Raw genomic sequence first — 11136 nt, 5'->3', positions numbered from 1 at the left:
GTTTTACAGCACATTTTTTTTTATCTGTAGGAAAGTACACTCTAAAATAATGATAGAAAGTATAGTATAGTAAATACATAAACCAGCAACATAGTTGTTTATTGTCATTATCAAGTTTGATGTACTGTACATAATTGTATGAGACATACTTATATATGACTAGCAGAGCAATACGTTTAGCACCACCATCACCACCAACGTGCTAGTAATGCATTGCACTATGATTTTTACAACAGCTCCAACATCACTGGGCCATAGGAATGTTTCAGCTCCATTATAATCTTACTAGAGGCCCAGTGCATGACATTCGTGTACTCGCGGGGGAGGGGGCTTCCCTCAGCCCAGCTTACACCCTTTAGCAGTCTGGGAGCCCTCGGGGGTTGTCCCACTGGCAGCTTAGGCCTCCAGTGGGCCTAAGCTGTCAGGAGTGTAGGAGCGCACTGACCACCAGAGGGCAGCTCCTGCGTTGAGCGTCTGACTCCTGGTTGTCAGTGCACATCATAGCGACCAGTCCTTTGGTCGACTTATATATTACCCTTTTATTATATAGGATGGGATCACATATATATATATATATATATATATATATATATATATATATATATATGTATATATATAGTCCACCTTGACTGAATTGTCACTGTGGAGCATGTGACTGTAGACTGGTTACCTTTCACTTGTTCTCTGAAAAAAAATTTAAATTATTGTATGGATTTTGATTAAAATGATTACAGAATTTTGAAACGCAATGGAACTCAAACTAGGGCCAATGCTCATTTCCTAAATGAACATTTTATGTGCAAACAAACAGCTGCTGGAATTCAACAGAATTTAAAACAAGCTGTTTGTGGATTTTACTGACAGCTGTTTTTGGTGATTTTTGTCAACAGAATTTTTCTGCTTTGCATCGCAGCATTCTTTTATTGCTGTGTCCCCTCAAAGAATAACTTGCTTGCTTTAATCACGTTTATAGAGATTTATGACTTGTTGCTTATTCAGTGGTAGAGCTTCTCAACATAAAATGTCAGTGAGCCTGTTATAAATTGCTTCTGGCATTCCTACTCTATCTTTTATTTGGCTGGGAGTATTTCCACCTGAAAGTGATAAATTCCTGCTATAACCACTTTATGTGCTTCAGTAATTACACTGTACAGAAAAAGGGGGTTTCTACCGAGGTGCCTCCTTAAAAATAGCAAGCAATAAAAGGCAGCAGAATGGGCTGAACTCTGGATTCTACTGAACAAAAACAATGACCAGTGAAATCCCTGTGTCATACTGAATTTGATGAATGATCAGGAAATACAGAAGATACCAAAACCTTTAAAATCACTATCATAGGAACATAGTAATGCAACTATGTCCTTAGACTGGCTACTTTTGGTCCTGTGACAGAAATTTGGCAGGTACCCACAAGAATGGAGCTAACGTCCTTACAAAAACCTTTTCAAAATATCTAGATGCTTCTAGAACTTAGGTAAGTTTTCAGTAGATGCATAGGTCTACATGGCATTGAGAGTATGCCTATATTTGCAAGTCAAAAGAGACTGCAGCCTGTCAAAACATTCCAGCACAGTCCAATGCAGCCAGTGACTTGATCAATACATATTTGCACAACTGTGCCCATCAAGGAGGGATCCATATTAATCATGGCATCCATGGGTACTGGGTACTAATTAGTTTTGGTTCTACTGTTTTGTTTGCTTCATATAAACTGTCTCTGGCAGACAGGACAAAATTACTGTTTTTAATTGCTGAGGTTATTTATTTATTTGCTCTTAAAGGAGGAACAAAATGTAAATAAGAACTCCCCAAGTTAATTAAATAAGAACTATAAAGACTTCCATTATCAGGTCTTAACATCGTGCCAGAAATGGTGTTAGAGACCCAGTGGATACTTTATTTCAGATGATACTAAAACAGATTACGGTCGTTAAACAGAATTCAAGCTTCCCTTCCGTTACTGTGTCATATTTGCAAAGGAATCTCTGCCTCCAATAGTCACAGAACAAGTGGCTCCTTCTTGCTCAGAGAATGTGCTCTTTCATACAAGAATTATAAGCAAATATAACAGGCTTCCTTAGTGCACCTCAGTGCTAAAACCAACACTAAAGATGGAAAAGGGTATGGAGTACTTATTGTGAATTAAGCTTTAATACATGGATTCAAGTTCAGTACAGTCCATTGTGACGGGCTTTCCATTGGTTGTGCTGCACGACTTGGTTTACGACAGTTTCATAATTTGCAATTGCTTTCACAACAACCCTACAAGTATGAGGTTGGTATACATTAACCCTAAATTTACAAAAGAAGAAACTAAGTTCCAAGACAGGTTGAACAATGGACCTATGACACAATCCTAGGAAATCGCAAGGCTTGGTTTGTAAGCCAGTTCTGCCTGACTCCAGAGTTCTATGCACGTAATCATGATGCCACACTGGACTCCAGGAAAAAGTCATAGCACAGAGCTTATGACTTTAACTTTGGTTAATGGCCTTTTCACATAGGATGGCTAGCTCCGTCAATGTGGTGAGCAGACACCACACTGCTAGATACTGTGAGGTTTGTTCCACTCCATCACTTAACACATTTGATTGCTTTTTGTCATTTATTCTCAAGCTGAATTTTTAATTTTTTTGTTTGGCATGGGTAGAGGGGGAAACTATAGGTTTCTTTCTTTGTAAAATATATTTTTATTCATTTCAGAGAGGAAAAAAGAGGGAGATAGATAGGTAGATAGATAGGTAGATAGGTAGATAGATAGATAGATAGATAGATAGATAGATAGATCAATGATGAGAATCATTGATTGGGTGCCTCCTGCACGTCCCCTACTAGGGATGGATTCCACAACCCGGGCATGTGCCTGACCGGGAATTGAACTGTGACCTTCTGGTTCATAGGTCTACGCCCAACCACTGAGTCATGCCGGCCAAGCAAAACTCTAGGATTCTTGAAAGAGATCCTTGTAAACAAAATTTATATCTGACAGAGAATGTGCTCATGAGTCAAGTGGTCAATCCCACTGTATCACACCATAGTTAAATGCCAGAGAAGAATCAGTGTACATGTTGAATTTGTGAGAGAGACTCACATTCCACGGAAGAAAGTCTGAGTATTCTGTGTCCCATTGCTTGTTTTATATGTTGATCCAAGTAAATATGAGGGAGATTTACTACTTTATGCAACACTTCACAACAGAAGACAAAAAAATTAGCATTTAGACTGTTTTCAACAAACCATTACATTGAGCCTGAAGATCAGGAAACAGATCCAGGCCAGAGATGTCTTTGGAGTATTGTAATCAAAGCATGAGGTAGAGGGCATGGAGAGAGAAGGCAGTGTAAACAGGCTAACGCAAGCCAATTTGTCTGCTTCAAAATCCTGCGGGACTGGAGCGTTACACTGGGGTGGAATGAATAATGTTGAAAGAGTCTAAGGTACTGGGGAATACGCTTAATTGGAAGAAGGGGGAGAATAGACTAGGAGTGAAATGGAGCAACAAAGTTAAACTTTGATGAACTCAGGAGGTCCTTACAGGGAAAGGAAAAGGCAAATAAGATACCTTTAAACTCCTTTTATTTTAATAAATTTTTTTATTGCTTTCAGAGAGGAAGGGAGAGGGACAAGGAGATAGAAACATCAATGATGAAAGAAAAGCATTGATTGGCTACCACCTGCATACCCCCTACTAGAGATGGAGCCCACAAACCGGGCATGTGCACTTGACCAGGATCAGAACCCGGGACCCTTCTGTCTGCAGGCTGATGCTCTATCCACTGAGCCAAACCAGCTAGGACAAGCCCTCTTTAAAGTGAAGAGAGGATATTGTTAATGCCCTAGGCCAGTGGTCAGCAAACTCATTAGTCAACAGACCCAAATATCAACAGTACAACAATTGAAATTTCTCTTGAGAGACAATTTTTTTAAACTTAAACTATATAGGTAGGTACATTGTTATTAACTTAATTAGGGTACTCCTAAGGCTTAGGAAGAGCCACACTCAAGGGGCCAAAGAGCCACATGCGGCTCGCGAGCTGCAGTTTGCCAACCACTGCCCTAGGCCAAGGCTTTACCAAGACTCCATAGCTGGACTGGATTTCCCTGGGGAAGTTTTTCTCTGGGACCAAAGTTCTAGGACTTTACACATTATTTGGTGTGCCTCATCCTGGATAGGTTTCCCATCTTTTACTTGCACACGTGTATGGATATAGGAGAAAGACATGGCTTTTCAAATTCAGGATTCAGAGCTGAGAGGAGAAGGTAGTTCATCTCCATTAAAGCCAAGCATCAACCCTTAAACCACACAATTATTTAGTGGAGGAAATGGGATTAGAAGTGGGACTCTGGCTCCTGAAGTCGCCAGTTTACTCCATTACACTCCATAGCCTATCTCCAAGTTTATTTAACATTTTAAGTTTTCTAGAGTTTGATATCTCCGAGGCTCTGCAAAACAATGGCTTAACAGGGTTAATAATAAAAGATTAGCGTCTTGGCTACATCTGAGTTAAAAAAAAATGGTTAGTTTACGGAGCTATCATAGGTCAGTCAAAATACCCTATAAAATTTTATTTAGTTTGATTCATTCTTCTTTTATGAAACAAGTGCTTATTTGGAAATGTTTTAAATGGTTACAGTGTAGCCTGAAGCTTGAAGGGAATTTGGGTGGACACAGGGATCCCAGCTAGAAGGTTCTGGGAACAATCCAGGTGAGCATAATATAATTGGGCCTGTTGTAGAGTGAAGATGGAGAGAAGTGGGTAGATTTGAGAGTAAGGTAAGGGGAAATAATGCAAAGATTTTTAGTAGTGAATTGGATGCAGAAGCATAAGAAGAGCTCAACAGACTTATCTATAAATATGGCGATCAATGAAAAATCCTCATGAGGGTAGACACACTCTTGAACAGACAAGAAAAAAGTTATTTCTTAGGAGTAAAGAGAGTGGCACTTTCAGTGTCATGAGCAAAGCTTTGCCAAGCTCAACAGTCATGGAAACATCACTCCTTATATGTAGGTAACACTCAACTAAACGCTTCTTGGTGTGTGATTTTTCACCGGTTAAGTTCAGAGGAGGGTGCCATCATTGTTCCAGGAAAGCAAGGACTTTCTTGGTTCTGTGTTGTTATTTTTTGGTGGTTTTTTTTTTAGTGCATAATGTGTTTAATGGGTTTGTTATTCCAGCTACAGACATCAGTTAAAAACAAACTTTTCAAAAAATCAAAATAGTTAAAATGGCCGTATAACCCAAAGCAACATACAGATTTAATACAATCCGCATCAAAATCCCAATGTCACTTTTTAACCTTAAGTGCCCCCGCCCCCATAGGGGCGGAGCGTTCTCTATCCCCGCCCCCTTCCGCACGGAGGCCACGCCCACAGAACTTCGGCGCGCATTCCCGGCCCCGCCCCCCGATCCCGCGCGCCGGGATTTTGGCGGGTTTCACTGCCTGCCCCGCCCTCAGGCGTCCCGCCGCCGGGACCCGGGAATCGCTGGGGCCGGGGTCGGCTCGCAGGCCGGCGGCGTCCGAATCGGGGTCCGGGTCCTCCCCGACCCCCGCTCTCCGAGGAGCCTCTTACGCGAAGGCGGGGCGATGCCGGGGAACCGGGACCTGAGGGTCCGCTCCGGGAACCAGCCGCGTCCCGCGCCCGCCATGGAGCCGCCGGCTGGCGGCGCCTGGGCCCACAGCCGCGCCGCGCTCAACCGGCTGGAGACGCTGCTGCGCTGCTCGCGCTGGTGAGGACGATCGCTCGGGGGGCCCCGCATGGGCCACACGGGGGCGAGGGTCGCCCGGCCTCGGGGGCGGGGGATCTGTTCCCAGCTCCGGCTCTCCTGCCATGCCGATCCCGCAGCTGGCGGCCTTGTACCTGCCCGGAGATCTGGTGTGTCATCCCCTCCCGGCCCCATTCACATTTCTGGGTGGCTTTCTAGCTCCCCCCCGCCCCCCCCCCCCCCCCCCCCGCCCCAGCAAACCCAACTCAGGTGGTAGGTCTGGAACTTCAGCGGGCGTGAGCATCGCCTGGAGGTGCGGTTAAAATGCCTGCGGGTCCCGGCCCGCCGCCAGAGTTTGAATCTCCGGGCTGGGGCGGGGCTCAGGCAGGGGCACTGTTTGTGGGGCCCCGGATCCTCGTGACAAGCTCATTCCAGAATCCGACGCTGAATTGGAAGCAGCTGTCACTCTTTGCTGAGCTGGACTCTGACCTTTTCTCCGTAGCAACTTTTTTGGGGGGGAAGGAGAGAGTTTGGGAGGTTTCTTTGGTTTGGTCAAGGAGACGGGATTGGGGTTTCCTCTTTAGAGATGCTACTTTGTGTTTTGTTTTGTGTTTTGCTTCTTTTTTTTAATTTTAAATATATTTTTTATTAATTTCAGAGAGGAAGGGAAAGGGAGAGAGAGAAACATCAATGAGGAGAGAAAATCATTGATCGGCTGCCTCCTGCACGCCCCCTACTGGGGATGGAGCCCGCAACCCCCGCATGTGCCCTGACCTAGGTTGCTTATTTTCCTTCATGTTGTTACACCATGTGAGTCCTGAGTCTAAAGTTTTCATCCCGTGTAAAGACATCGTTTTTATGACTTGTACTCCTTGCTTCTTCTCTATGAGCTCTTCCTGGTATAGAAAGCAAGATGGCTTATACAACCCAAGAAGGGCTTGTCTCACTTTTCCTTTCTTCTCAAGCATGTATTGAGCTCCTGTTAGGTGCACAGCTCAGGATTTCTGCATCACTGTCACTCTGTCGGGTTTTCTCCCTTTGTAGTTGTCCCGGCCATATTTCATTTTTGGGCTGTTTTGATTTTTTTCGCCTCTGATTTCCAGCTTACAGAACTTAGTTACACATAAAGTGTAAGTCACATAGCAGCTCTCCCTTTAAGGATGAAAAGGACTTAATTGTCACAAGTTTTGCACTTATATGTTGTTCACAAAAATTTTAAAACTTAAAAAGTGGCACTTTTGCTAGAATGAGTGCCTGAAGACATTCTGAGTGCATTGTGTGTGCTTTCTCAGGGCACAGGGGCCATCCACCTGAGAATCAGATTTAGAACTGGCTCTGCTAGTTGCTGTGATAGGAGCAGTTGTAGTCCTACTATGCCCGGATAGTCAGTTCAAGGAAAGTTAGATGTTCAGAAGGGACGTTTCTGTGTGAAAGGCTCTGGGGCAGCCACTTAGGGCTTCACTCGGACTGCACAGTCAGGCTGCCTGACATTTGTAGCTCAAGGGCTGTACAAAAACAGCCTTCTGGCTTGATTTGGCATGTAGGCAATGGTTTGCCAAGCTTGGTTTTGACAGGTCAAATGTCTTAAGTTTAAAAATCCCTTTTTGGTGTGAAATTTTATATCACCCGGGTTTAGTATTAAGAAAAGATTTTGCATTCCTCACCTGGTGTCTGCAGGTTTGGCACTGCCTGTAGTGAATACAGCATGGCAGGTGCTCCTCACCCATAGTGGGGCAGAACATTCTTTTCACCTCTGCCTTTGCCTAGTAGCTACCTGGCATCATTGCTCGAAAGGAGCAACTCAGGACGGCCTGCTTCTTGTTTTTGCTGCCTACCATTCAAAGCGATGTCATGTTTTAGAAACTGTGTCAGTACGAATGTCCTTTTACAGAGTGTCAAAGCTCTACCCGGAGGGCTAGTGATTGCCCCATTACCCTCACATTCAGCGTGCAGCTGGATCTATTTTGCAGCAAGCATTACTTGCGGGTGGGGACAGATTGGCTACAATAGGGCATCCTTTCTTGACCTTTAGCATCAGTATGGCTGCAAGGTGAACTGATGAAATTGTTCAAGAGGCCAGATGTGACATTTGTGTTAGGTCCAAGCCTCAACCAGATAGAAGCTATTTAAAGATTTGGAAATATGAGCTAGGAAGAGCATATCATTTGAGAGGCTGGCAAAAATCATAGTAATACTGTGTTCCTAAAGGAAGCAGGAAATGATCATAGGTGCCGAAGTGTGAAGCCCGGGTATCAGATGATACTATTTTGTGAGTTAAAACAATTGGGTACCTGGACATTTTATTGGGGGAGAGGGGGGGTGTGGAGTTGGTGTCCAAGAGAATTATAACTTGGAGTTCTAGCACCTTTTAAATCAACTTTTAGGAAACAAGTCAAAAGTAATTTTGCAGTTTTCAGAAGAGGCGATTTTATTTTTCTGAATTATCTCTTGTCCTCTACAGGCGATCAGGTTTTGAGGCAGTATACTCAGTGGTTAAGAGCATGGATTTTGGACCCTGGCTTCCAATCCTTACTCAGTGATTTTGGGCCAATTAATTCATATTTGTTTGCTTCTTTTTTTTTCCATTATAAAATGAATTAGTAGTAGTTTGTACTGTATAAGGTTGTTGTGGGAATTAAATGAGTTAATATTTATGAGCTACTTGGAACAGTGCCGGTTAGGGTCTAAGTGCTACATGAGTGTTTGTAAAGTAAAGGATAGACTTCCCGACTCCAGCAGTCAGCTCTTGCCTTCCTTTGGGAGTTTCCAGTGTTCGGAGGCATTCACGAAGGCCAATGACCCTTCATTGAGAGGATCACTCCTTTTGGTTTGCTCTGGCGCTGGTTATTCATTAGGGCAACAAACAATCCCTGAGGCACTGTGTTAGTGGGGATATGGTGAGACATTTCCCTTACGGAGCATATGCTTAATTCTAAGGGATGGAATGTGTACCCATTCAGGGTAAATTATGATAATTATGATGAAGGCCAAGGGGAGCTAGGGGAGGAAAGCTTCATGGGCTTTTGAACTAGGCCTTGGGTAGATTTTTATAAATGGAGCCAGGTGGGGGATCATTAGCAAATAATATGCTAAAAATTATTATAGAATAAAGGTAGAGCGAGTCAGGTTGGCAGAGAAATAAGGCAGGGTCAAATCATAGAGTGATTAGTAGCCTAACAGACTATTCAGTTGGTTCAGATGGAGGCATGCATACCTGGCTTTATTGTGCTTCACAGATACAGATGTTCATTTTTGTTTTGTTTTGTTTTATTTTGTTTTTACAAATTGAAGGCAGGACCCCCTACCAGCAAAAGCTTAGGACTTGATTTATTGCGACACTGGGTTTATTGCAGTGGTCTGGAACCAAACCTACAATATCTTTGAGATAGGGATAGAGTTATTTACTTCCAAGGAGAGCAATTCGTGTAGCTTTCCTGAGACTAGTGTCCTCATTGATAAAATGAGGAAAGTGGAGCAATTGATATTTAAGCTTCCCTCCAGTTTGCAGATTCCATAATTATTAGTGTCCATTGAATGTTATTTAAAAAGTTTTAAAACTTTTCATTGAAGTTTAACATACATACAGAAAAGGGCACATGTCATTGGTGTTCAGTATGTATCATATGGCTCTCCATATTGTGGATTTTATTTACTTACTAGAGGCCTGATGCATGAAATTCGTGCACGGGAAGGGGTCCCCTCAGCCCAGCCTGCACCCTCTCCAATCCAGGACCCCTCGGTGGCAGTCGGACATAACCTCTCGCAACCTGGGACCACTGGCTCCTAACCACTCACCTGCCTGCCTGCCCGATCGCCCCTAACTGCCCCCCACCTGCCAGCCTGATCGCCCCTTACTGCCTCTGTGTGCTGACCTGATCACCCCTAACTGCCCCCCCCGCCAGGCTGGTTGCCCCTAACTGCCCCCCATTGCTGGCCAGGTCATCCCCAACTGTCCCCCTCTGCCGGCCTGGTTGCCCCCAACTGCCCTCCCCCCGCCAGCCTAGTCACCCCTCACTGCTGCCCCCTGCCAGCCTAATCACACCCAACTGCACCCCCCCCCCCCCCCACTGGCCTGGTCGCCTCTCACGACCCCCCGCCAGCCTGGTCACCTCACGCAGCCTGCTGTTCAGTCGTTTGGTTGTCCCTCACTAACCCCCTGCCGGCCTGGTTGTAGGCAGCCAGCTTGTGAGGGCGTGAGGGTTAATTTGCATATTACCTCTTTATTATGTAGGATGCTGTATTTTAATTCTTTGATTGATGCCTGTCTTCAGTTATACTACACATTTCATAAGAACAGGTTCAGATTTAGAGCCACAGTGTTAGACACATAGTTTCTTAGTGTTTGTTAAATTAATGCATAAAAGCTTTGAAATTGGAAATACTAGAAGGACCTGGTTAATTCACTTGACTTACCATGAATGCCCCCCTAAGTTCCTGGGGTTAATTACTCATAGTAAACATGATTCAGGGCAGGGCAGGTATAGAAGGTACAGGTCTTCACCCCTGGGATTGCAGCTAGAACCACAACATGAACACCCCTATTACGGTACTACATGTACCTGGTGTTATAGAGGGCTTGTGATGGCCAGGGAAACTACCAGACACACTGAGCACCCTTTAATACTGTCCCCCATAGCATAGGGGGTGGTCTTACAAATGAAGTTATTGGTCAGCAGATCTGAAGCTCAGAGGAGAGCTATTAGTCTGGAAGTACAAATCTGCATAGAGATGGTAATTGAAGGCGTTCTTTTGGGAGTGAGCAGGGAAGAGAGTATAAAGATGATTGCCTAGGCCTGAGCTTTGAAACTTAACATTTGAACATCAGGTAGTAGAGGTGAAGACCAGCAGTTACTTAGATACTGCTTTGCTTTGGAGAAAAGGGAATTGAAGAGAGAATAACCAAAATTATTGGAATTGGGTATATATATATATATATAATCTCTGTGGCTTTTCTGTCCGTCTCATCTCACATGGTAGGTTCTATTATAATTAGTCACTGATAATAGAATTCTATTGTCCATTTGACTTTTGGGATATTTGACTCTGATGTATTCAGTAGTTATTGACACTGAACAATTAGATACGCTTTCTTATTTTTCCCATGCGATTTGCTTGAATGTGACATATAAAATAACAATGCTTCCATGCCATTATCCGTATCCCTTACTTGTTAACAGATTTGTTTATTCTTGTAAAGATGAATACAGCAAATTGTTTAATTGGCTTGGAGGCCTGTGCATTTTGGTGTTAAATATGTTGTTTCACATTTAAAAATACCTTGCAGATTTTCTAAAATGTAAGAGTACTGTGGTAGCTATCTTGTCTAATAATAAATAGCAATTGATATATTATGGAAGCTTTGGGAGCCATTCAGTTAAGAAATAGGTCTGCCTGATAATACCAAAGAAAATTTTATATCAATAGGACT

General features: G+C 43.6%; 1 protein-coding gene across 2 annotated transcripts in view; it reads left to right on the top strand.

Moving 5' to 3' along the window:
* Positions 1–5589: 5589 nt before the first annotated feature.
* BARD1 (BRCA1 associated RING domain 1) overlaps positions 5590–11136 on the top strand; it is a gene marked incomplete at both ends in the record, with an annotated part of 62007 nt that continues 56460 nt past the window's right edge. For both annotated transcript variants that reach the window (XM_081096360.1, XM_081096359.1), the window contains one exon: positions 5590–5732. In XM_081096360.1, the coding sequence (XP_080952486.1) occupies positions 5590–5732 (143 nt within the window). The remainder of the gene's footprint in view (positions 5733–11136) is intronic.

The sequence above is a fragment of the Myotis nattereri genome, assembly GCF_964212035.1.
Source record: "Myotis nattereri genome assembly, chromosome: 7".
Taxonomy (NCBI): Eukaryota; Metazoa; Chordata; class Mammalia; order Chiroptera; family Vespertilionidae; genus Myotis; species Myotis nattereri.
The sequence above is the reverse complement of the archived record's forward strand: the minus strand, read 5'-3'. Positions and strand labels throughout refer to the sequence as shown.